This window comes from Mizuhopecten yessoensis, unplaced genomic scaffold (assembly GCF_002113885.1).
Source record: "Mizuhopecten yessoensis strain PY_sf001 unplaced genomic scaffold, ASM211388v2 scaffold10871, whole genome shotgun sequence".
NCBI classification, from domain to species: domain Eukaryota; kingdom Metazoa; phylum Mollusca; class Bivalvia; order Pectinida; family Pectinidae; genus Mizuhopecten; species Mizuhopecten yessoensis.
In genome coordinates this window covers 171,522-193,516 of record NW_018408763.1, presented here as the reverse complement: position 1 = coordinate 193,516, position 21,995 = coordinate 171,522, and the positions used below count along the sequence as shown (strand labels likewise).

Here is a 21,995-nt window from a genome sequence, read left to right as displayed (position 1 = left end):
AACAATCCCACTACCTGAAATGAGTTCTAAGGAAGATTTTGACTGATATTTCCTTGCAAATCGACTCTGTTTTGTGTAGATATGTTATTTCCTGCATAACGTGTAATTAATGCAATTAAAACAATATTAATGAACTGAACTTAACTGAAAGCTAATATACATTTGTTGACTGGGTTTGAGGACAACATGTGTTATGTTGAACCAGAGGACCAAACTGCTGCCTGAGGCCGACGGCCTACACTCAGTCTACAAATGTTTTGTTATAACTTTTTCAAAATTTCGGACGTTTCCAATTTGGATTTATCTTGGTTATGCGTTGTGCTTTGTTTCAATATACTCTGTTAGTAATTTCTCTACAACTCTGATCACAATCTTGGTGTTTGTACTGTCTCTGTTATTAAGAATTTCATCAATTTCTGCAGCAGTGTATTCCGAAAATCTGTCCATGATTGTACATAATGCAGCCGACATACATAAACATTGCAGACGGCCGGAAGCAGACGTGAGCAATACTTCCTATAGGGATGCCACTATTGGTAATTGCTTAACAGCGGAAGTTGCGAGTATTGGCCGGAAAGTACCGAATAGTAATGAGCTGTGACGTAAGCGGTCAACATTTCTCTCAAAGCCAGTCAACATTTTTCTGAGGCAAACATCTAGAATTTCGAACTGTTTTCACTATAGAAGAGTATAGAGAATAAAATGTAAAGGTATAACAATACATACTGTTACTCATATCCTACGGATCGTAGTGATACAAAAATAAGGGATATCAAGGTAAAATTTAAGTAATTATGACCTTTTGTAACTTAGTTGAAAACAGACTTTACATGAACCTTAATGTGTTCATCTTCTTACCTGGTGAGTCTTTCACCTACAATGACAATGGGGAGGGTTGGGGGCAGTCAATATTGGAGGTGTGCTATCTACATAAGAGAAAGTTGGGTAGCTAGTGTCTTTTGGAGAACTGGTTCACACATCACATATCTGAACTGTTCAAATGTGTTCATATCATTGACAAATTCATATACATTGTTTGCTTTCGTTAAAATTACAGATCTAAGATCATCATTAAATATACATTCCATTAAAAAATGACTCTCCGTTTCTACATCATTGTTGCACAATTTACATTACCTATTATTGACAGGAATCACAGGTTGTGCATGCCTACCTTTGTCTGACTATAATGATAGGGGGGATACAAATCCTATGGCTATAGAAATCAGCTTATCTGACTATAATGATGGGGGGATACAAATCCTGCGGCTATAGAAATCAGCTTATGATGATGATAATACATTTTAACTGAAACTTCATCAGAGACATATGACTTTATATGTCTCTGACTTATTTAACTAGTTAGCCGTGCAATTAAGAGGAATCTATTGTATTTAAAAATTATCTTTTATACACTACACATTTAATTGCATATTTCGAGGACTCCAGTATGAATAATTGCATAATATATTTAATTGAATGGGACTAACATTAATGGTATCTACACAATGTTTCTTGGAACAATTGTGTCTTTGCGTATATTTTCAATCGTCTTCTGCTATTCAAATGTTACTTGTACATATTCTTTATTCATTATTTGACAAATATCTTGATTGAAGGAATCAATGTTAATAATTTAATATATATATATATATTAACAGATATAAATTTGAATAATGATTTTTCCTAATGATATATATGTTACTATTACCAATCTGTTTTCCAAATGAAAAAATATACATTTTTTTTAATTTTTTTTTGATAATTGGATAATAAATCGAGCGAGATATATGTATAATATCTTATAATTAATTAGCTGTACATACACATGTATATAGAACAAAATGAATATTTCTAACACTCGGAAAAAACTATTTTTGTCTTTTTAAAATGTGATAATTTGTGATTAAAACAAAGCAATTGTCTGACTAAAATCACTAGAAGTAAAAGACAAATCAGTCATGATTAGTAATTTTTGTAATTTTTTAAAATTACATATTGTATACTTACTATCACATGCTGTGGCCATTTCTTCTTCTGAGTTGGACTTTGAAGAAAATCTATGATTTGGTTGATGACATCTGAATCCATGTTGCTTCTTCCAGCTTCTTTGTAAGAATGACCCTAATGACCTATACCTTTTCCCCATCCCTACATCTACATGTGTGTACAGGTAATAGGTGCTAATGATTAAAACAACACCTTGCCATTACCAGGGCAGATTCCCCACCCACCTAACTGTTGTCCCCTACCCCAGGTAATCAGAGGACAGACCTTCGTATCTTTCTATTGAAGTGTCAATAATCACTGCTTCAGTGACCTTGCCAGGTTTAATCAACAGTTCAAAAAATTTCAACAGTTTTAATAAATCCATCAATTTGTATTGTATAAAATAAGATCGATCAATTATTAAATAAGATATTGATTCATTGCATGTTTACAAAAAATTAAGTTTCTGATCGAGGTAAATGATCAAATTAACTTTTTTCTCCAATTTTCCCATTGATATCATAATAAAATTGATGGGGGATACAATTTCTATGGGGGGATACTTATCATATGGCAATTTATTGTATCCGGATACTTATCCTATGGCCAAATATTGTAACCGGATACTTATCCTATGGCCAGTTTTGGTATCCGGGTACTTATCCCATGGTGGATACAAATCTCACATGACACCGGTATGTGCCTTTCCACACTCAGTTACAGAGAAATAAGCCCCGCATGACCTAGGTTTATAAATGATCTTCAAATAGCACGTCATTTTGTAACATTCAGTTGGGTCTTTTGAGAGATTGACATGTTATAAATCTGGTGAGCAACTTTTATCATTACATCATCCTTAATGCTGTTTTTTGACTTCGTAAAACTGCAGCAGGTTATGTACCTTTTTAATAGCTCATGTACAAGTTCAATATTTAAATTACATGTATATATTCCGATATTTGGTAAGAGTTCTTGTTTATGACTTGCCAGGGTGTTGAAATTTAGGTGACTATTAAATCTTTTAGGGGGCTTGTTGAACCTTAAATAACTGATACCAAATCCACATCTTTTAGCTAAAGCAACGGTTGAAGATTTTATAAGAACAAATTCAGAGCAAAATTAATAACTAATGCGATTTACATTGTTTATCAACAAATGGTTCAAAGTCTTTGATTTACCTCAACGGTCTATTATTTAGCAATCACTTCCTTAATTTTAAAATGACAGCTTCCTAATCTTGTCATCATCGTTGAACAAAGCCATTGCTTGCCCTGTTTCTGTGTCTGTCTATTTATAGCAAATGTACAGTGTATAAAATGATACCACTAAGTTCCAAAAGATGTCTTGGGGAAATTTAGGATAATCCCTGATGTATTCTAACTGCACGTGTATCGCTGAGGCTGTGTTTCCTCTGGCCTTTCACGAGACTTGGACATTTTGACAGATAGATGTCCACATCAGACATCTATCTGTCAAAATATCTAAGTCTGTTGTCAGGGCCAGGAGAAACTCGGGCTAGTGTATCGCAACAGGTGACTGATGTGCCCACCCCCTAAAGTTAGGTTTTCTTACTGCAAAGTGGACATTGGATAAATTGCTTTGCTGCCCTTGCAGTTGCAACATTTGGGATCTTATTCTTTTCTCTCTTTCTTTCCCATCCAATGTCTTTCCAGTGATGTCTCCCGAAGTATTCACCCGTCATCATATGACCCTGGATGTTTGCCTGTACATTTACGCCGATAAAAAAAGAAAAACATAATCAAGTGATCAGAAATATCCGTTAATAATTTAACATACCTAATCAATTAGAAAATATAACACATTTTGGAATACCCACCAGTATGTGATTGTAATTTGTAAGTTTGTGACTTCATTATTCCATTGTTAGGTTCTGATGGAGCTGCTGCAGATAGCTTAGACCTGTCCTCTTTCATCACAGAAGAAAGCTGGAGACGTGAGCTCGAGACGGAATTTACCAAAGATTACTTTAAGGGTATCCAGTCAAAGCTCGCTGGTGATTATGCGAACAATACACAGGTGTTCCCACCTAAGGACCGCATCTTTCATGCATTTAACGTAACGCCGTTTGACGAGGTATGTGGAAAAACACCGATTAGAAGTATGCCAATCAAGTACAATGTTGCAACTGTTAATGTTTTAATGAAGCATTTAATAAGCATAACAAATATACCTATATCATTTCAACGTAGGATAAACATTAAAATACCTTCATCATTTCAAAAATTAGCATCAATATACCTTCATCATTTCACAATTTAGCATTAAGATCCCTTCATCATTCCAACAATAAGCATTCAGATACCTTCACCATTTCAACAATAAGCATTCAGATCCCTTCATCATTTCAAAAATTAGCATTCAGATACCTTCATCATTTCAACAATAAGCATTAAGATCCCTTCATCATTTCAACAATAAGCATTAAGATCCCTTCATCATTTCAACAATAAGCATTAAGATCCCTTCATCATTTCAACAATAAGCATTAAGATCACTTCATCATTTCAACAATTGGCATTAAGATACCTTCATCATTTCAACAATAAGCATTAAGATCCCTTCACCATTTCAACAATAAGCATTCAGATTTCTTCACCATTACAACAATAAGCATTCAGATTCCTTCATCATTTCAACAATAAGCATTAAGATCCCTTCATCATTTCAACAATAAGCATTCAGATATCTTCACCATTTCAACAATAAGCATTAAGAAACCTTCATCATTACAACAATAAGCATTAAGATCCCTTCACCATTTCAACAATAAGCATTAAGATACCTTCATCATTTCAACAATTAGCATTCAGATCTCTTCACCATTTCAACAATAAGCATTAAGATACCTTCACCATTTCAACAATAAGCATTCAGATATCTTCACCATTTCAACAATAAGCATTAAGATACCTTACCATTTCAACAATAAGCATTAAGATCCCTTTATAATTTCAACAATAAGCATTGAGATACCTTCCCCAATTCAACAATAAGCATTAAGATACCTTCACCATTTCAACAATAAGCATTCAGATATCTTCACCATTTCAACAATAAGCATTAAGAAACCTTCATCATTACAACAATAAGCATTAAGATCCCTACACCATTTCAACAATAAGCATTAAGATCCCTTTATAATTTCAACAATAAGCATTGAGATACCTTCCCCAATTCAACAATAAGCATTAAGATACCTTCACCATTTCAACAATAAGCATTCAGATATCTTCAACATTTCAACAATAAGCATTAAGATACCTTCACCATTTCAACAATAAGCATTAGGATACCTTCATCATTTCAACAATAAGCATTAAGATGCCTTCATCATTTCAACAATAAGCATTCAGATATCTTCAACATTTCAACAATAAGCATTAAGATACCTTCACCATTTCAACAATAAGAATTAAGATCCCTTATCATTTCAACAATAAGCATTAAGATCACTTCATCATTTCAACAATAAGCATTCAGATACCTTCACCATTTCAACAATAAGCATTAGGATACCTTCACCATTTCAACAATAAGCATTAAGATACCTTACCATTTCAACAATAAGCATTAAGATCCCTTTATAATTTCAACAATAAGCATTGAGATACCTTCCCCAATTCAACAATAAGCATTAAGATACCTTCACCATTTCAACAATAAGAATTAAGATCCCTTATCATTTCAACAATAAGCATTAAGATCACTTCATCATTTCAACAATTGGCATTAAGATACCATCATCATTTCAACAATAAGCATTAAGATCCCTTCACCATTTCAACAATAAGCATTAAGATCCCCTATCATTTCAACAATAAGCATTAAGATCCCTTCAACATTTCAACAATAAGCATTCAGATACCTTCACCATTACAACAATAAGCATTAAGATCCCTTCATCATTACAACAATAAGCATTAGGATACCTTCATCATTTCAACAATAAGCATTACGATCCCTTCATCATTTCAACAATAAGCATTTAGATCCCTTCATCATTTCAACAATAAGCATTACGATCCCTTCATCATTTCAACAATAAGCAATAAGATCCCTTCATCAATTCAACAAAAAACATTCAGATCCCTTCATCATTTCAACAATAAGCATTCAGATATCTTCAACATTTCAACAATAAGCATTAAGATACCTTCATCATTTCAACAATTAGCATTCAGATCTCTTCACCATTTCAACAATAAGCATTAAGATACCTTACCATTTCAACAATAAGCATTAAGATCCCTTCACCACTTCAACAATAAGCATTCAGATGCCTTCACCATTTCAACAATAAGCATTAGGATACCTTCATCATTTCAACAATAAGCATTAAGATCACTTCATCATTTCAACAATAAGCATTCAGATATCTTCACCATTTCAACAATAAGCATTAAGATACCTTACCATTTCAACAATAAGCATTAAGATCCCTTCACCATTTCAACAATAAGCATTAAGATCCCCTATCATTTCAACAATAAGCATTAAGATCCCTTCACCACTTCAACAATAAGCATTCAGATGCCTTCACCATTTCAACAATAAGCATTAGGATACCTTCACCATTTCAACAATAAGCATTAGGATACCTTCACCATTTCAACAATAAGCATTAAGATACCTTACCATTTCAACAATAAGCATTAAGATCCCTTCACCATTTCAACAATAAGCATTAAGATACCTTCCCCATTTCAACAATAAGCATTAAGATCCCTTCACCATTTCAACAATAAGCATTCAGATAACTTCACCATTACAACAATAAGCATTAAGATCCCTTCATCATTACAACAATAAGCATTAGGATACCTTCATCATTTCAACAATAAGCATTACGATCCCTTCATCATTTCAACAATAAGCATTAAGATACCTTCATCATTACAACAACAATAAGCATTCAGATTCCTTCATCATTTCAACAATAAGCATTAAGATCCTTTCATCATTTCAACAATAAGCATTAAGACTTCATCATTTCAACAATAAGCATTAAGATCCCTTTATAATTTCAACAATAAGCATTGAGATACCTTCCCCAATTCAACAATAAGCATTAAGATACCTTCACCATTTCAACAATAAGAATTAAGATCCCTTATCATTTCAACAATAAGCATTAAGATCACTTCATCATTTCAACAATAAGCATTCAGATACCTTCACCATTACAACAATAAGCATTAAGATCCCTTCATCATTTCAACAATAAGCAGTAAGATCCCTTCATCATTTTAAAAACATCCTGATTAAATGCCAAACTTTTTCCTAGTTCAAGGAAAATATTCCAGATAATCCTCATTTTGTTATACATTTACATGTTATAATAAAGCTTGTGATAAAATGTTGTATCCAATTGGACAACTTTGTGAAAAGTTTCGTGATAATGCCTACTCCTTGCAATATTTTGCAACTGTTTTGTCGTGTAAAAGTAGCCTCCCCTTACCTCTACTAAGATGCAATGAATGAATGCACACATGTGATGTCAATAATACTATTACATTGTTTTCTTATTTTATAAGTTTATTTCATTATCATAAGTTGTACTGAAACTATTTTTACCTCCTGTTGAGGACACTATAACTGAAAGTGCATTATATTCCAGAATGTATTGTGGTCCCTTTCATGCAAATATGGACAGGAACATAGGTCAAATAACCCTGGCAGTGTTTATACTGAGATTTATTTTGTTAATTGTGTATCAAGCTCTATTTTATCCTTCAACAATGAAGTAATGATATAGTCAGCTCTCAAAGATAAGTACTAACTAGTGCAACACATGATACAATCTTGGAAATTGAATGGATAAGAACAATTGTAGTGTGAAGTTATAGTTCCCATTCCTTACCATACACTGAAACTTAGAGTAGCCTTCCTTTACTACAGCATAAGTAATCACCAGATTACTGTCAACTGATCACCAGATGACAAACTACTATTGTTATATACATCATTATTTAAAAGGCAATATTTAAAGTTATGTTATGCACTGAATCCAGTATTGCCTTCTGTTGAGGATACTTTGATGTATTCAAGTGTATTCAAAACAAAATAAATCCTCAAAACACATCAGTCTGAACTGTCTAAACAAAGTTATAGCAATTTAATGTTTAGTGTTGCCTCGGGAAATATTTGCACCAGTCGTCAATTCAGGCACTATTTCATCCTTTAATATTTAATCATTCCGGTTTGAAAAAAAAAAAATGTTGCTAGCCTGGCTCCTGGGCTACCTACAATGCTTGTTCAGGTTAGGGTAAGGGGTAGTTTAGGAAAGTCCGATTAAGTTATAAACCAGGCCCAGTTACTTTAAGGTTGTTTACCTTTATAACCAGTGGTTGGTGAAAAATAAAAATGCCAATAAGAAACAAGTGTATTCAAAACAAAATAAATCCTCAAAACACATCAGTCTGAACTGTCTAAACAGCAATTTAATGATGCCAGATGTTCTTTATTTTGTTGTACATTCAAATTTTAAAAATGTCCTTAACCACTGGTAAACGCTTATCATTCTTTGAGCAACTGTTGAGAAGCCAGATCTATAAATTACCTCAAGGCTAAGAACAACAGAGCTTGTTTGCCTCAACCTGACCGACCAGGAAGAAAATTCCCTTCCTCAAAATATTTTATTGAAATTTTGAGAATTTTTCATTGTTTTTGAATTCTAGAAATTTAGTTGATTTTCTTGTTTAGTGTCTCTACTTGAACCAAAGCATTGTAAATGTTTTCATCTTCACCTACATCTCATTAATAGATAGCAGTATCAGATTTATGCAGACAATTCTAATTTTTAATTGATTTACAATAATTTTATGAGACTTGCGGTATACATGCATCTTCCACAACATTGTGCAGTGCACTGTCATTACAATCCTATGACCTTGACATCAATGTCAAAAACCAAAATTGTCTTCAGGGTACTGCGACTTTCCATGTCATATTTTTTTAATTGCATTTATGTTAATATGTATGCATTTTATTATTTAAGGAAGCGGTTTCTCAATTAGCAAATTAGGGGAGAGATGTTTTTGTTCAAGTAACAAATATCTAGAGCTCAACATGTTTGCAATATAAATTCTTTCATGCAAGTTGCAACTCTGTCCAAGCCTGATGAACTGCTATCTGTTATGGTACAAAAATATCAACACATCAAGCGTGTTATTAGTATGGTAGTACTACAATAATCGCTCTCTCAAGGTCACTAATGATACTCATTGCCTTACAGGTGAAAGTTGTAATTGTGGGACAGGATCCGTACCATGCCGACGGACAGGTAAGGAAACTATATCGGCCATTTTTCAAAGCTTGATAATATGTACAATAATTAAACTGAAGCTAAATCCTGTAATGCGTATGTAGATGTTCAATGAAATTCATCAGTTTGGAAATATAGGATATCAAAGTATTACTTTCTACACAAACAATGTATGTATTGAACGTGTCATAACATTTCAAGACCGACTGGTCCCTTTGTCAAGCTAGGACTATGTCATGGCTTGGCAAAGGGATCAATCGGTCTTGAAAAGTTGCGACACGTTTAGTTTGTGTAGAAAGTAAAACTTTAATATTGCTTATGTAGATGCTTCATTTGAATGTTACAAATCATACATTTTTGAAATGTTTGTTTGAAAATGTAAACCATGGTCAATAGTTTTTAGTATCGTTTTAACTGGGTTTTTTTTATTTATTTCTATAGTGTTTTTGTACTTGCCAATAATCTTTCATAGAAGTATGAACATTATTTCGCCAATTCGATACAATTCCTTTTGAACTAATCTTTAATTTGAATGAAACTATTTTGATTAAATCATTGATTTGAAGATATTATATGTGAGTGCACCACTTTTGTTGAATCTGTTTCTTGTAGGAGAGTTTAGGTGTATAGTGAAGTTCTTTCCAACAATTATCAATTTAATGACTTGTCCAAGAAGATGATATTACACCTTAAATGGTACTTTACAGGACATTGTTAGAAATATCAGTACGAGTTTTTTCTGATTTTTGATCAGCTGTGTTTCATATAAAGTTTGTGGAAATGTCCACTCATTTAGACTGATCTTGCCAATAGGAGTATTAGCCATACTCAGAAAATTGAATAGTCAATTTCATGATGTCATAGCTATATGTATTTATACCTGCATCCTAGATATCCAGTGGTTACGCTCACTTTTGCTCTCTATACCCCTGGAATATGTCATAGCAAAATTGACGGCTCAGTGTGTGCCACCTTGTGGATGAGACGAGAAGACTATTTAGGCTTTGAAGTCGGACGTCACTCCTTTGCAATCTTCAAAGGACATGTATCAGACTAGTGATTGATCAGGTTTTTTTTACCTGACACCAATCGAATAGCTAGCCGCGTGCCTTCATTTTTGCTATGACATATTCCAGGGTTGTAGAGAGCAAAGGTGAGCGTAACCCCTGGATATCGAGGATAGTATACCTGAAGAGCCATGTGAAGGGTGAAAGCAGCTAGCTTATTTTATTTATATATGTATAGGTATAGATCATACTGTAAAATCACATATTTTTGTCGGGCCCAAATTTAGTGGTTTCCCTAAAAACACCATTTCGTGGGTACTTGAATCTGCGAATTACGAGTACCCACTCAAATGGAGAATTCCTTTATATAAAATTTTTGCAAGTTATTCATAGACCTATGAATACATGTATGAAGATTACCAATGAAAACAAAAACCAGACAAAAATTGTGATTTCGCAGTTTCTTTCCAAAGTGTCTATTAGGTAATATCTAGTGTTGGTATCCTCAATCTGCACAGTTTGCTGGAGTTAAATGCATCCGAGCATATGTTATTTTGTCTTTGTTGCTCACTCTTGATTTTTTTCTTTCATTTCATATTCGTCATAGAGCACTACTAATCACTTTTGGCATGCTGTATCTAATACCGAATTCTAAAGGTCCTATCCAGTCACCATTTGTTTTGTCCTGTGTTCATTTTTTTCCACACGGACTGCATTTACCAAATTCGTTTGAGCAAACTCTATTAATGTTTTTTTTGCATTGCGAATGTTTCTTTGCATATTTTTTCTTTTCAGGCCATGGGATTGGCATTCTCTGTACCGCTGGGAGTGGAACCACCACCTTCATTGAAGAACATATATAAAGAGCTAACCAATGATGACGAAATCAAGGACTTCAAGACCCCTACTCATGGTAATTTGGAAACTTGGGCGAGCAGGGGAGTGTTTCTTCTCAATGCTACACTTACAACATAGTAAGTAAGAACATGCAACATACATTGAAAATACCTCCTTCAAAGGTGAATGATATAGCATTATGCGTGGACGTTATCTACCTGGTAACATTATACTGGCAACAGGTTATAAAGTTGTTGTCATTGCCAAATGATTAACGTTGAGCAGGGAATACAGTTTATGCTACCATAGGATGCTGGTATGTCCCAGCCTGCAAATATAACCTATTGCCTACCCCACATTGGGGAACATTCTATGCTAAAGTCGAAAGGGAGATATTGCCAAAAAGGGTGCTAGGACTATTAAGGTTGTTAGGAAACAGAGAGAAAATATAGAGATCAAAGATGTAGCAATGCATACAGCAGTTTATTTTGGTCATTTTGTGTCCCAGGAAAGCAAATCCTCACAATCTGCAGTGGGTTCCCACAGTAAGTGGCTCTTACAATATGCAGTGGGTAACAGCAGGTGTATGCTTGTCCTCAATCTTCGAACGGCAGGGATGTGGCAAGGTGGAAAAAGCCAGGAGATTGAACATTAATGCGCAGAATATTCGTAATGGTTTCTACTTCCTACCAACTTGACAAGGAGAATAGCTTTTTCGGTAAACAAGAGGTCACGAGTCAAACACATAGCTGATCATTCATAATAATAATAATGATGATGACACCATGTTAGGTAAATCAATACATATTGTACAGATATATTTCAGAACGTGTTTGTAGGAACACTGGTGAATATGCTGAATTGTAATTGTCTATGAAAGTTAAAACAATATAAATATTAATACAAAAAATGACCTCTGTATTACTTAATTTCATAATATAATATAATAATATAAGTATTCAATGTTCAGTTATAATTACGTTATTTAGGCCACATCTTCTCTCAACATGGGCTCAAATTGAGTTTTTCCTTACTTTATATCATATTATTTTGTAACATAAATGCAAGCAAAATGGAAGTTAACCTCCCTAGCATTACCTATTATAAACCATCGTTTTTCTTTTCTCTGTATTTTCAGCGCCAACCGCTCGCACTCTCATGCCAAGTATGGCTGGCAGAAATTTACAGACAGAGTCATCCAAATTATTAGTGAGAATTGCTCTGGTGTCGTCTTTATTCTCTGGGGCAACTTTGCACATGAAAAGGAGAGTTTAATTGACAAAGTAAAACACACCATAATCAAAACTGCTCATCCGTCACCTTTGTCATATAAGAAATTTGAGAACTGTAAGTGTTTTTCAATAGCTGATGCAGCACTATTAGCGAACAATGGAGTCAAAATGGACTGGTCACTGTAAAGGAACAATTTTTGCAAAACATTGAAATAACGTCCAAAAATGAACTGCAGTATAGCTCTACATTGAAAATATTTTTAATCAAATTTATATTGAAATATTAATACTATGTATTTATAAAAAAAGCTATTGAAAATGTTTTGTGTTTTTAAACAAGAGTTTTGTTAATGTCAAATACATTCATGTATTTGAAATTATATGAGGAAGTCAACCGTTGCTTTCTGTATAGGGCACTTCTGTTGACCAGATAGTTCAATCGGTTAGAGCATTATTATATCAATCTAAAGTCCATGGTTCGAATCACAGTCTAGCAACGCTGATTTTGTTTAAAACACTGTTGTTGGTTATATTTTGAATATTTCATCTTTATTATTTCTTATTAAAGACGAACAAGGTATGACTTATTTTTCAGAAATTGTTTATCAACGCTATAGTCATGATGGCAAAAACAGTTTACAACATTTAGGTACAGTTTTTGGCAGTGGCTCTGGGGTCCTTAAGCACTGGAATGATTCTTGGATATATATTAGAAGAAACATTATTACAAAAAATGATATGTATATCAATCCTTTTCTCATCTTTACTGCATCCTTTTGATACACTCTACAGACTTAAACCTCTAAACATTGATAAAGGAAAAAGCAAACAATCATAAAGCTAAGCTAAGCTAATACACCAATATACCACCTCCAGCACACACCTATACATTATACACATGAAGTCACGTCCTGAAATTGGCGGTGTTGCGTTTCAGGGCAGACAGATTGTTTTGAAATTCTTCTTTGTGTAGGAAAGTTGTCCTTGAATTTTGATGTCCTAGATTCTGTCTTTTTGACATGTCCACTATGAACAGAGCAGATACCGACATTGTCAGAGTTTACGGGCATGCTGATGTAATTTTTAGCTCACCTGGTCCGAAGGACCATGGTGAGCTTATTCCATACCACAGCGTCCGTCGTCCGTCCGTCAACTTTTTCTAAAAATCGCTACTAGTCATGAACGACTGAGCATATTTTGACAAAATTTAATCAGAAGCATCCTTGGGGGAAGGGGAACCAATTTTGTATAAACCATGGGTCTGGCCCCCTGGGGGCTGAAGGGCGGGGCCCAATAGGGGAAATATAGCAAATTCTTTAAAATCCTTCTTCTTCTTTAGGAATGAAAGGATTTGTTCCATATTTCGTCTGAAGCATCCTTGGTTAAAGTGGCACCAATTTTGTATAAACCGTGGGTCTGGCCCCTCTGGAGGCTGAGGGACGGGGCCCAATAGGGGAAATATAGCAAATTCTTTAAAATCCTTCTTCTTCTGTAGGAATGAAAGGATTTATTCCATATTTAGTCTGGAGCAACCTCAATAATCAAAAGGCCTAGGGTGACGATATTTGGCCAGAAGCAAACTGAGATGACGGGCTACCAAGTTAGTTCAAATAAATGACTTTCATCTATATTCAAGGTCACAGGGGTCAAATATGTGAAAAACTTTAAACAACTTCTTCTGAATAACCACAATACCCAGGGTGATGATATTTTGCCAGTAATATGCTGGGATAAAGGGCTACCAAGTTTGTTCAAATGAATCACCTTGACTTATATTCAAGGTCACAGGGGTCAAATATGTAAAATACCCTTCGAAACAACTTCTTCTGAATAACTAAAAGGTCTAGGATGAGGATATTTGGCCAGTAGCATGCTGGGATGAAGGGCTACCAAGTTGGTTCAAATGAATGACCTTGCCCTATATTCAAGGTCTCAGGGGTCAATTATGTTTTAAATATTTAAACAACTTCTTCTGAATAACCAAGAGGCCTAGGGCGATGATATTTGGCTAGGAACATGCTGGGATGAAGGGCTGCCAAGTTTGTTCAAATGAATCAACTTCACCGATTTACAAGGCCACAAGGGTAAAATATTTTGAAATCTTTAAACAACTTCTAAATAATGTAAAGGTCCAGGGTAATGATATTTGGCCAGAAGCATGCTGGTATGAAAGACTATAAAATTTGTTCAACTTAATGTCCTTGTTTGACTTTCAAGGTCACATGTGCTACATGTTTAAATCGTTTAATAGATTAATTTGAATTAAACACTGATATTTGGCCTGTAGCTTTATTTTAGTCCACTTTTAACATAACAAGTGATTAATACCAGGTGAGCGATCAGACCCATTGGTCATCTTGTTATATTATTACAAGCTAAATGAAACACGATATGTATAATATTCTCTTTGTCTGCAACAGCAACCAAAATGAATAAATGGATTTATAATGAAATAAAATGTGGAATCAATACACAGAGAGGTTTATGTCATCTGTTGTCAATTATGTTATGTTGTCATCAAAAGTGCAGTGCAATTGATTAGAGTTGTCAGGAAAGAGGCGTTTAAGTAAAATGTCTCTCTTTTAATGACAGGAGTATGGTGATGTATGGTTACAGGGTTGGAATCTCAGCTATTTCAATCTTTCAATCTAGAAGCTGTACTAAATCCCCTCCTGCCACAACCCTCCCCAGATGGGTAAGCCAATCCACTTGCACATATTTGAATCATTTTGAAATGGGCAGAACAATTGATAAAACAATGAAATGGATTATAACTTAATTGATTAAAACAGATCCTTTCCTTTAGGCTAGGAGACTTAAAATTACCAGCAAATCAAACTTCATATATTAAATTCATCATTTTACTGTAATTGTGGTGGCAAATGCATTTTTTTTTATTTGTCAATTAACTTTGATAGGTAAGAAAACAAATCAGGTCTTGGAACTCACTTTAGGCACAGGTGCTGCGCAAGATATATGATATATATGATATACAATATTACCTTTTAATACTTTTTATACTTATAGCATATAAAGGGTGTCCTGCACCTTTTAATTCACTTAAGATAGAGAGGTCTTTGAAATTGCCGAGTTTGTGATGAGTCCAGAAGCCTTAATTCAGTATAAAACAAAAGGAAAGTGTGTAGTGAATATGCTTTGTGTTTAAGTGTACTGAATTGCGTAAAGTTGCAAAATGTAAATTAGAAAGGAAATAACTGAGAAAACAAGACACTTTTCATTTGAAAAATATCTTAAATTACCCCGATTTAATCGTTTGTATTATATAAACAGTCTTAAGTGACGATTGCAATTTTGTCATTTTTAGCATGGTTAGCTTATGCCATACCGCAGCGTCCGTCGTCCGTCCGTCCGTCAACTTTTCCTTTAAAACGCTACTAGTCCTGAACGGCCAAGTAGATTTTGACTAAATTTGGTCTGGAGCATCCTTAAGCCAAGAGGGCTCGATTTTGTATAAATGGTGGGTGTGGCCCTCCCTGGGGGCAGAGGGGTGGGACCCAATAAGGGAAATAGAGCTAAAACCTTTAAAATCCTTCTTCTACCGTAAAGATTAAGGGGTGTTATCCTTGTTAAGTCTGGAGCATCCTTGGGTATATCAAATTATTTAAAATCCTTCTTATTCTGTAGGAATTAAAGGATTTGGTCCATATTTGGTTTGAAGCAGTCTTGGGTGAAGGGAACCAATTGTGTATACACGGTGGGTCTGGCCCACCTGGGTGCTGAGGGGCGGGGCCCAAGAGGGGACATATAGCAAATTCTTTAAAATCCTTATTATTCTGTAGGAAAGAAATGATTTGGCCCATATTAAGTCTGAAGCATTCTTGAGTGAAGGGAGCAAACTTTGTATAAACGGTGGGTCTGGCCCCCAGGGGCTGAGGGGCGGGGCCCGATAGGGGAAATATAACAAATTCTTTAAAACCCTCTTCTTCTGTAGGAATGAAAGGATTTGTTCCATATTTGGTCTGAAGCATCCTTAGGTGACGGGGAACCAATTTTGTATAACGGTGGGTGTGGCCCTCCAGAGGGTAGAGAGGCGGAGCCCCATAAGGGATATAGAGGAATAGCTTTAATATCCTTCTTCTTCCGTTGGGATGAAGGTATTTTGACCAAATTTGAACAGTAGCATCCTATTTGGAAGAGAAATCAATTTTGTATAAATGATGTGATTGAACCCCCTGAGGCAAAGGGGTAGGGCCAAATAGGGAAAATAGAAAAATAGCTTTAAAATCCTTCTTCTTCTGTAGGAATGACAATATTATTTCCATATTTAGTCTAAAGCATTATTAGGTGAAGGAGACCTAATTTTGTATCAACGGTGGGTCTGACCCCTGGGGGCAGAGGGGCGGGCCCAATATAGGAAACATTACAAATTATTCAAATCCTCCTTTTTCTGTAGGAATGACAGGATTTGTCCAATTGCATATAAATACAACCCCTGACTAACTATGTAATGCATGTACACTTCCAGCAACATCTGGCTATTTCAACTTCAACTTTGCTAATATTTCCAGTTGACCGATACAGGCCCTCTGGGCCTCTTGTTTTGAATATTTGTCTGTCAATTCATTGTTACTACAAACACCTAAGGCCTCATGTTTGAGCATCATTTGAATAATATAATCATCTTACTTCAGGTGTATTTTATTGATAATATGAAGACACTGTGTTTCCTGAAACTCCTTACCATCAGTCGTCAATCTTCCTTTTGTAAATTTTATTTGAACCTCTTCTTCTCAAGAACCTCAAGACGAATTACAACCAAATTTGGTGTAAGTGTCCCGAAATGATATCGATTCAGATTAGGAATAAAAGGGGCTTTCCTCTTCGAAGGAAAAAAGGGGTAAAATTTGAGTCATCTAAACACTTATTTTAATAATGAACCAGAAGTCTGATAATTTTGATTTTACACACAATACAACAAGACAGAAATAACAGCAGAAATGTTTTAATCATAGTAACCATAATTTCACATTGTTCTTACAATGTTCCACATAAGCATATGCATAAAATATACAACACCACGTTACAAACCTACATAAATCCTATCTTACCAACCCTACACAACAACCCAACAGTGGCTTCTCGGGGGCTACTCGTACGACTCTACTTATATATATAAATCAACTGGTAGACTTTTACCAACCTATAGTTAAAATGGTAGACTTCTGCCATCTATTGTTAAAACTGGTAGACTTCAAACATCTATTATAATTAAACTGGTAGACTTCTACCATCTAATGCTACACTGATAGACTTCTACCATATATAGTTAAAGTGGTAGACATGTTAATTATATATCTAACCTGTGTTTAATATGCATAAAATAACTATTTGTTGGGATTGAATTTCCAAACTCATCAGTGGATGGCCTTGCGTGATACAATGGACTTTTTGGCCTGTATCTGTTTGGTGCGGTAATTTAATCCCATCAAATGTTTATACATGCAGCTCCATCAACAAATTATTTTTCTTTTCTCTTCATAATATGTATATATATATATATATATATTATATGTCTTTTCGGTATCAAAATAAAAGGTTAGAATTTAAACCATTAGATTAAATTATAATAAAAATGAGTATTAGTAGTTGTTTCCACTAATTTGATTATAAATTTGATAATACCAACTTGTTTATATGTTTGTATATGTTTGTATGTGTTTGTATGCGTTTGTATGTGTTCTAATGTCTATGTCTATGCTTGTACCACTGTTTGTTATTTTGTTTGGAAAGGGCTTAAATAGGATATGCCTGCTGCCCATATATTGTTAAACTGCAGGTAGACCTCTACCCATTATCTTTATCCATCCATCTGAATTGGGGGTAAACAAATGGTTGTCCCCAAAAGTTTGATATTGAGGCCAAAACGAGTATTTGATCAACTTTAAATACGAGTGCCCCAAAGAAGAAATAATATATATATATATATATATATGTATGTATGGAGTGACAGCATTACATGTATAACACTTTTCTATTACTTATGACTAGTTTTGTTGTTCATACACATCTGCTGTTGTGCCTTCCCCAATACCTGGTTAGAAGATTGTATATATCTAGAGTAGCAGTTAGATGACCATCTCCCCAGGGTTTGAATCATATGATCCTCCACCCCTGATGCTGCAGCTGAAGTTGCTGCCCCTATTCTAAAGGAATTACCATTGGATTTTTATTCATCATAACCCAGGATACGTATTAAATGTCTAACATACTCAATACAATGGTTTCGCGTAATACTATTGTTTGCTTGTTCACAGAATAGTGGTGTACTAGGTAATGCCCCCTGTATGTTGTAGTATTTTCTCCCAGTGGCTACTGGACAGAGCACATCATTTCTGAAAATATGTATGTACACACCTACACGGAACGGATATGTTTTTGAACCTTTTAAAAATACTTTATAATATGAATGATCTTTAGAAAGCATGATGTCACTCATACATATACCTGCATTATCTACCATTCTATTATCGATAGTAAATTCCCCACACCGCATGAAACCAAAAAAGGACATGTGGCACATACAAAGCAACATAGAATCTGTGTCAGGTGAAAACACGCCTTGCATTAACATGGCACTCATTTTACATAAAATATCAAACGTAAAAGGTAATCTTGTTAAAATTGTAAGTCCACTTTGCTGTTTTTTGATGTCTTTCAAGGGTTTGTCATGCCAGCTTTAATGTATGAGAATCTGATACCCGCAAGATGAAGTTTAATTGTAGCAAACTTCAAGTTCAAACACTTGTCACAATATGACACAAATCTAATCAAAGTGTCTTCATCAACCCTAGGTAGTTTACCTTCTGGAGTAAATATTCCACATAGAGTCACAAATTCAATAATTAAATTGATAGCAGTGTTGTACACATTTGCTGTTCGAGAACTGATTGAGGCCTCTCACAAGCTGTCTATGTGCGCACTTAGATCATCATCAACCGGGAGGGTGGGAGGCAGTTTGTGGGTACTCTGTCCGCTGATGGGACTAGTTGCCGGAATTTGTCCATCTGGAAACGGGAAAGAGCATCAGCTACATAATTATGTTCTCCTGGAATATGCCTAGCATGTATATAAAAATTATTATTCACTGCACACCACGTAAGTTTCCTCATAAGTTTCTTAATTCTTTTCACTTTTGACCGGCCTATATTAATTATTTCCACGCCCGCCATATTGTCACAATAGAACAGAATACGTAGCCTAGACCAACTCTCTCCCCACAGAACACCTGCCATAACTATCGGATAGAGTTCGAGGAAGGCCATGAACAACTTGTCCTCTCCGTTGTAAATATCTGGAGGAAAATTCCCTTTGAACCACCTATTGCCATAGACCCCGGCAAAAGCTTTGTCTGTCGCGTCAGTAAACAGGCACACGGCTGCTGCTGCTGTCACATTATCATTAAGAAAAAATGAAACCCCGTTCCACCCAGCCAGGAATTTGCTCCACATCTCTAGATCCAGTCTACATTCCTCACTCAATTTGACTTGATGGTGGAGCTCCTTAACAGTGATTAAATACGACACATACTGCAGGTATGACTCTACAAGCAAAGTTGAGATGCCTTAGTAAGCTCAAAATTTCGCGTAAAGTACACGATTTCCTGACACTAAATGCCCTTATGACATCCTGAAATCGTTCAAGCTTCTCCGGAGGAAGACGTGCTCCCATATTGTCCAAATCTAGTATAATACCCAGATATTCAATACAGGTACATGTAGTTGGACCGACTGTCTAATGAGCGGCTATAGGTATTCCTAGCACACTGAAAATCTTCAAGTCATCCATAGTTCTCTGTGCATTTGAGAGTGGGGGCTCAATTGTTAAGAAATCATCAAGCAGATGGAGAATATAAGGGATGTTGAAATGATATTTGGCTATCCAACACACTGCTGTTAATAAGGTATCGAAAATCTTGGGACTGGACCTGCTCCCAAACACTAACTTGATAAAGAAATAATAGTTCTTGCCCCATTTGATGCCATGACATGACCATAGTGAAGGATGTAAAGGCATGTAAAGGCATGATCTTAAAGGCGTCAGTGATGTCCGTGTTGCACATTAAACTTCCCCTCCCTGTGGTTTTAACAATTTATAGAATGATCTATGGTTACATAATTCAACGAAAACGCGGCTTTGTTAATGAGATCATTTAAACTGAACATCGTCTTCATGTGGTGCTGATAAATCCACGATTAGTATCTCCTCCCTCGAGTATTAATGCAATATATCTGGGAATATCTACATATGGACCTATAAGAACCTCTTACTTAGCTCCTTATTAACAAGTTCCTCAGTGACCTCGGACTTCTTCCTTGCCGAGGTTTTTACAAATAAAAGACGAAGTAGGATTGTCTTTGATGCCTGTAAGAAAACATTTTTTGAGTCCATTTAACAAATAGTTCCCAAAATCACGATCAGGGTGATTGCCTAAAAACTGTTCAAGTTTCTGAATGTTCACTGGAGTATGCACTATATTAGAAGGATTGGGAATTACGTCTGGGATTTCTGTAATAGTGTTCCCCGTTTCTTGAACTTGTACATTAAGATTTGGGATGCTCTTTCTTGCAGTTTCTTGTATACATATTGTTGGTTCACTTGTACATTTTGACTTGTAACCTGTAACGCAAGTGCAGGCAAATTCGCAATGCACCCAAATTCGCCACCCTGTGACGAAAATGCCATATGACGTCATAATACATAAGATGTGACGTAAATAACGTCACCATAGTCTTCAACACAGGTAAAGCCTTCAAATATTTTGACAAGAAGAGGTATAAGAAGGGAAAAGCTATACTTTTAATCAAAACAGTTATGAAATATCTTGTAACAGAACAAATCTAAAAAAATTGGTCTGTGCGACGGACATCTCGTCAACTGATCTCATTAATCTGAGGCCAGTTGGTTGTTATTTAGTGTAAATTTATTACATACTTTGACATGAAAATACCCATATCTTAACGCTTATTGCAGTTAATTAAATGCAAGTAAATTGTTTTTTTTCTACAAGTGTACTTTGGTACATGTACAATGTACTGACGATCCACTACGAGATTATAGAAATGGCGATCGGAAAGATCCGCGATTTGATAATTCGTCAGTTTTCATTTTCATGCAATGTGTATTTAGAATACAATCAACCAGTATCTTTTTAAAAGTATTGTTTGCGTCTTACGTTCAACAATCTTACAACACTTTAATTAAAATATCATCTAGAAATTTTCTAGATTTATATCTGAAAGGAATTTGTTGTCGGCCTGAAAGTGCTGCTGTACAATCACATGCTGATTGTACGTAGAGTCTGCTCACCGACAATTATCAAAAACTGTTTTTTACATGAAAAAGTAAGTACATTTACAACACCTGGCCGGGCAGTCTTTGTTGAATAAGTTTTCAAGCCCAAGAAAATCGTTCAATTTGTCAGATGTTTCCCGTTGACGTGCAAGACTATCGGAGACGTACATGTGACAAATTATCCAAAACGTCGGGGAGGGGGGGATCGTTGAATGCCCTGGACCCTCTCATCCAGACCCGAGATGAAAAATATAATATTGGGCAGCGATTTGGAAGTTTATATTTGTTAAGGACTGAGTCTTTATTGCGTATCATGTTAATTGACATCATCTC

The 21,995-nt window shown here is 35.1% G+C and overlaps 2 protein-coding genes across 2 annotated transcripts in view; one reads left to right on the top strand and one right to left on the bottom strand.

Annotated features, from left to right (window-relative positions):
• The window catches only part of LOC110463184 (uracil-DNA glycosylase-like), a 62,476-nt gene extending 48,974 nt beyond the window's left edge, over positions 1 to 13,502 (top strand). Inside the window, exons 3-6 of the mRNA XM_021517578.1 lie at positions 3,878 to 4,083; positions 9,245 to 9,292; positions 11,077 to 11,255; positions 12,257 to 13,502. Coding sequence (XP_021373253.1) covers positions 3,878 to 4,083; positions 9,245 to 9,292; positions 11,077 to 11,255; positions 12,257 to 12,536 — 713 coding nt within the window. The 3' untranslated portion in view covers positions 12,537 to 13,502. The remainder of the gene's footprint in view (positions 1 to 3,877; positions 4,084 to 9,244; positions 9,293 to 11,076; positions 11,256 to 12,256) is intronic.
• LOC110463181 overlaps positions 1 to 21,995 on the bottom strand; it is a 494,021-nt gene that overhangs the window by 375,038 nt on the left and 96,988 nt on the right. The gene's annotated exons all lie outside the window — the stretch shown is intronic.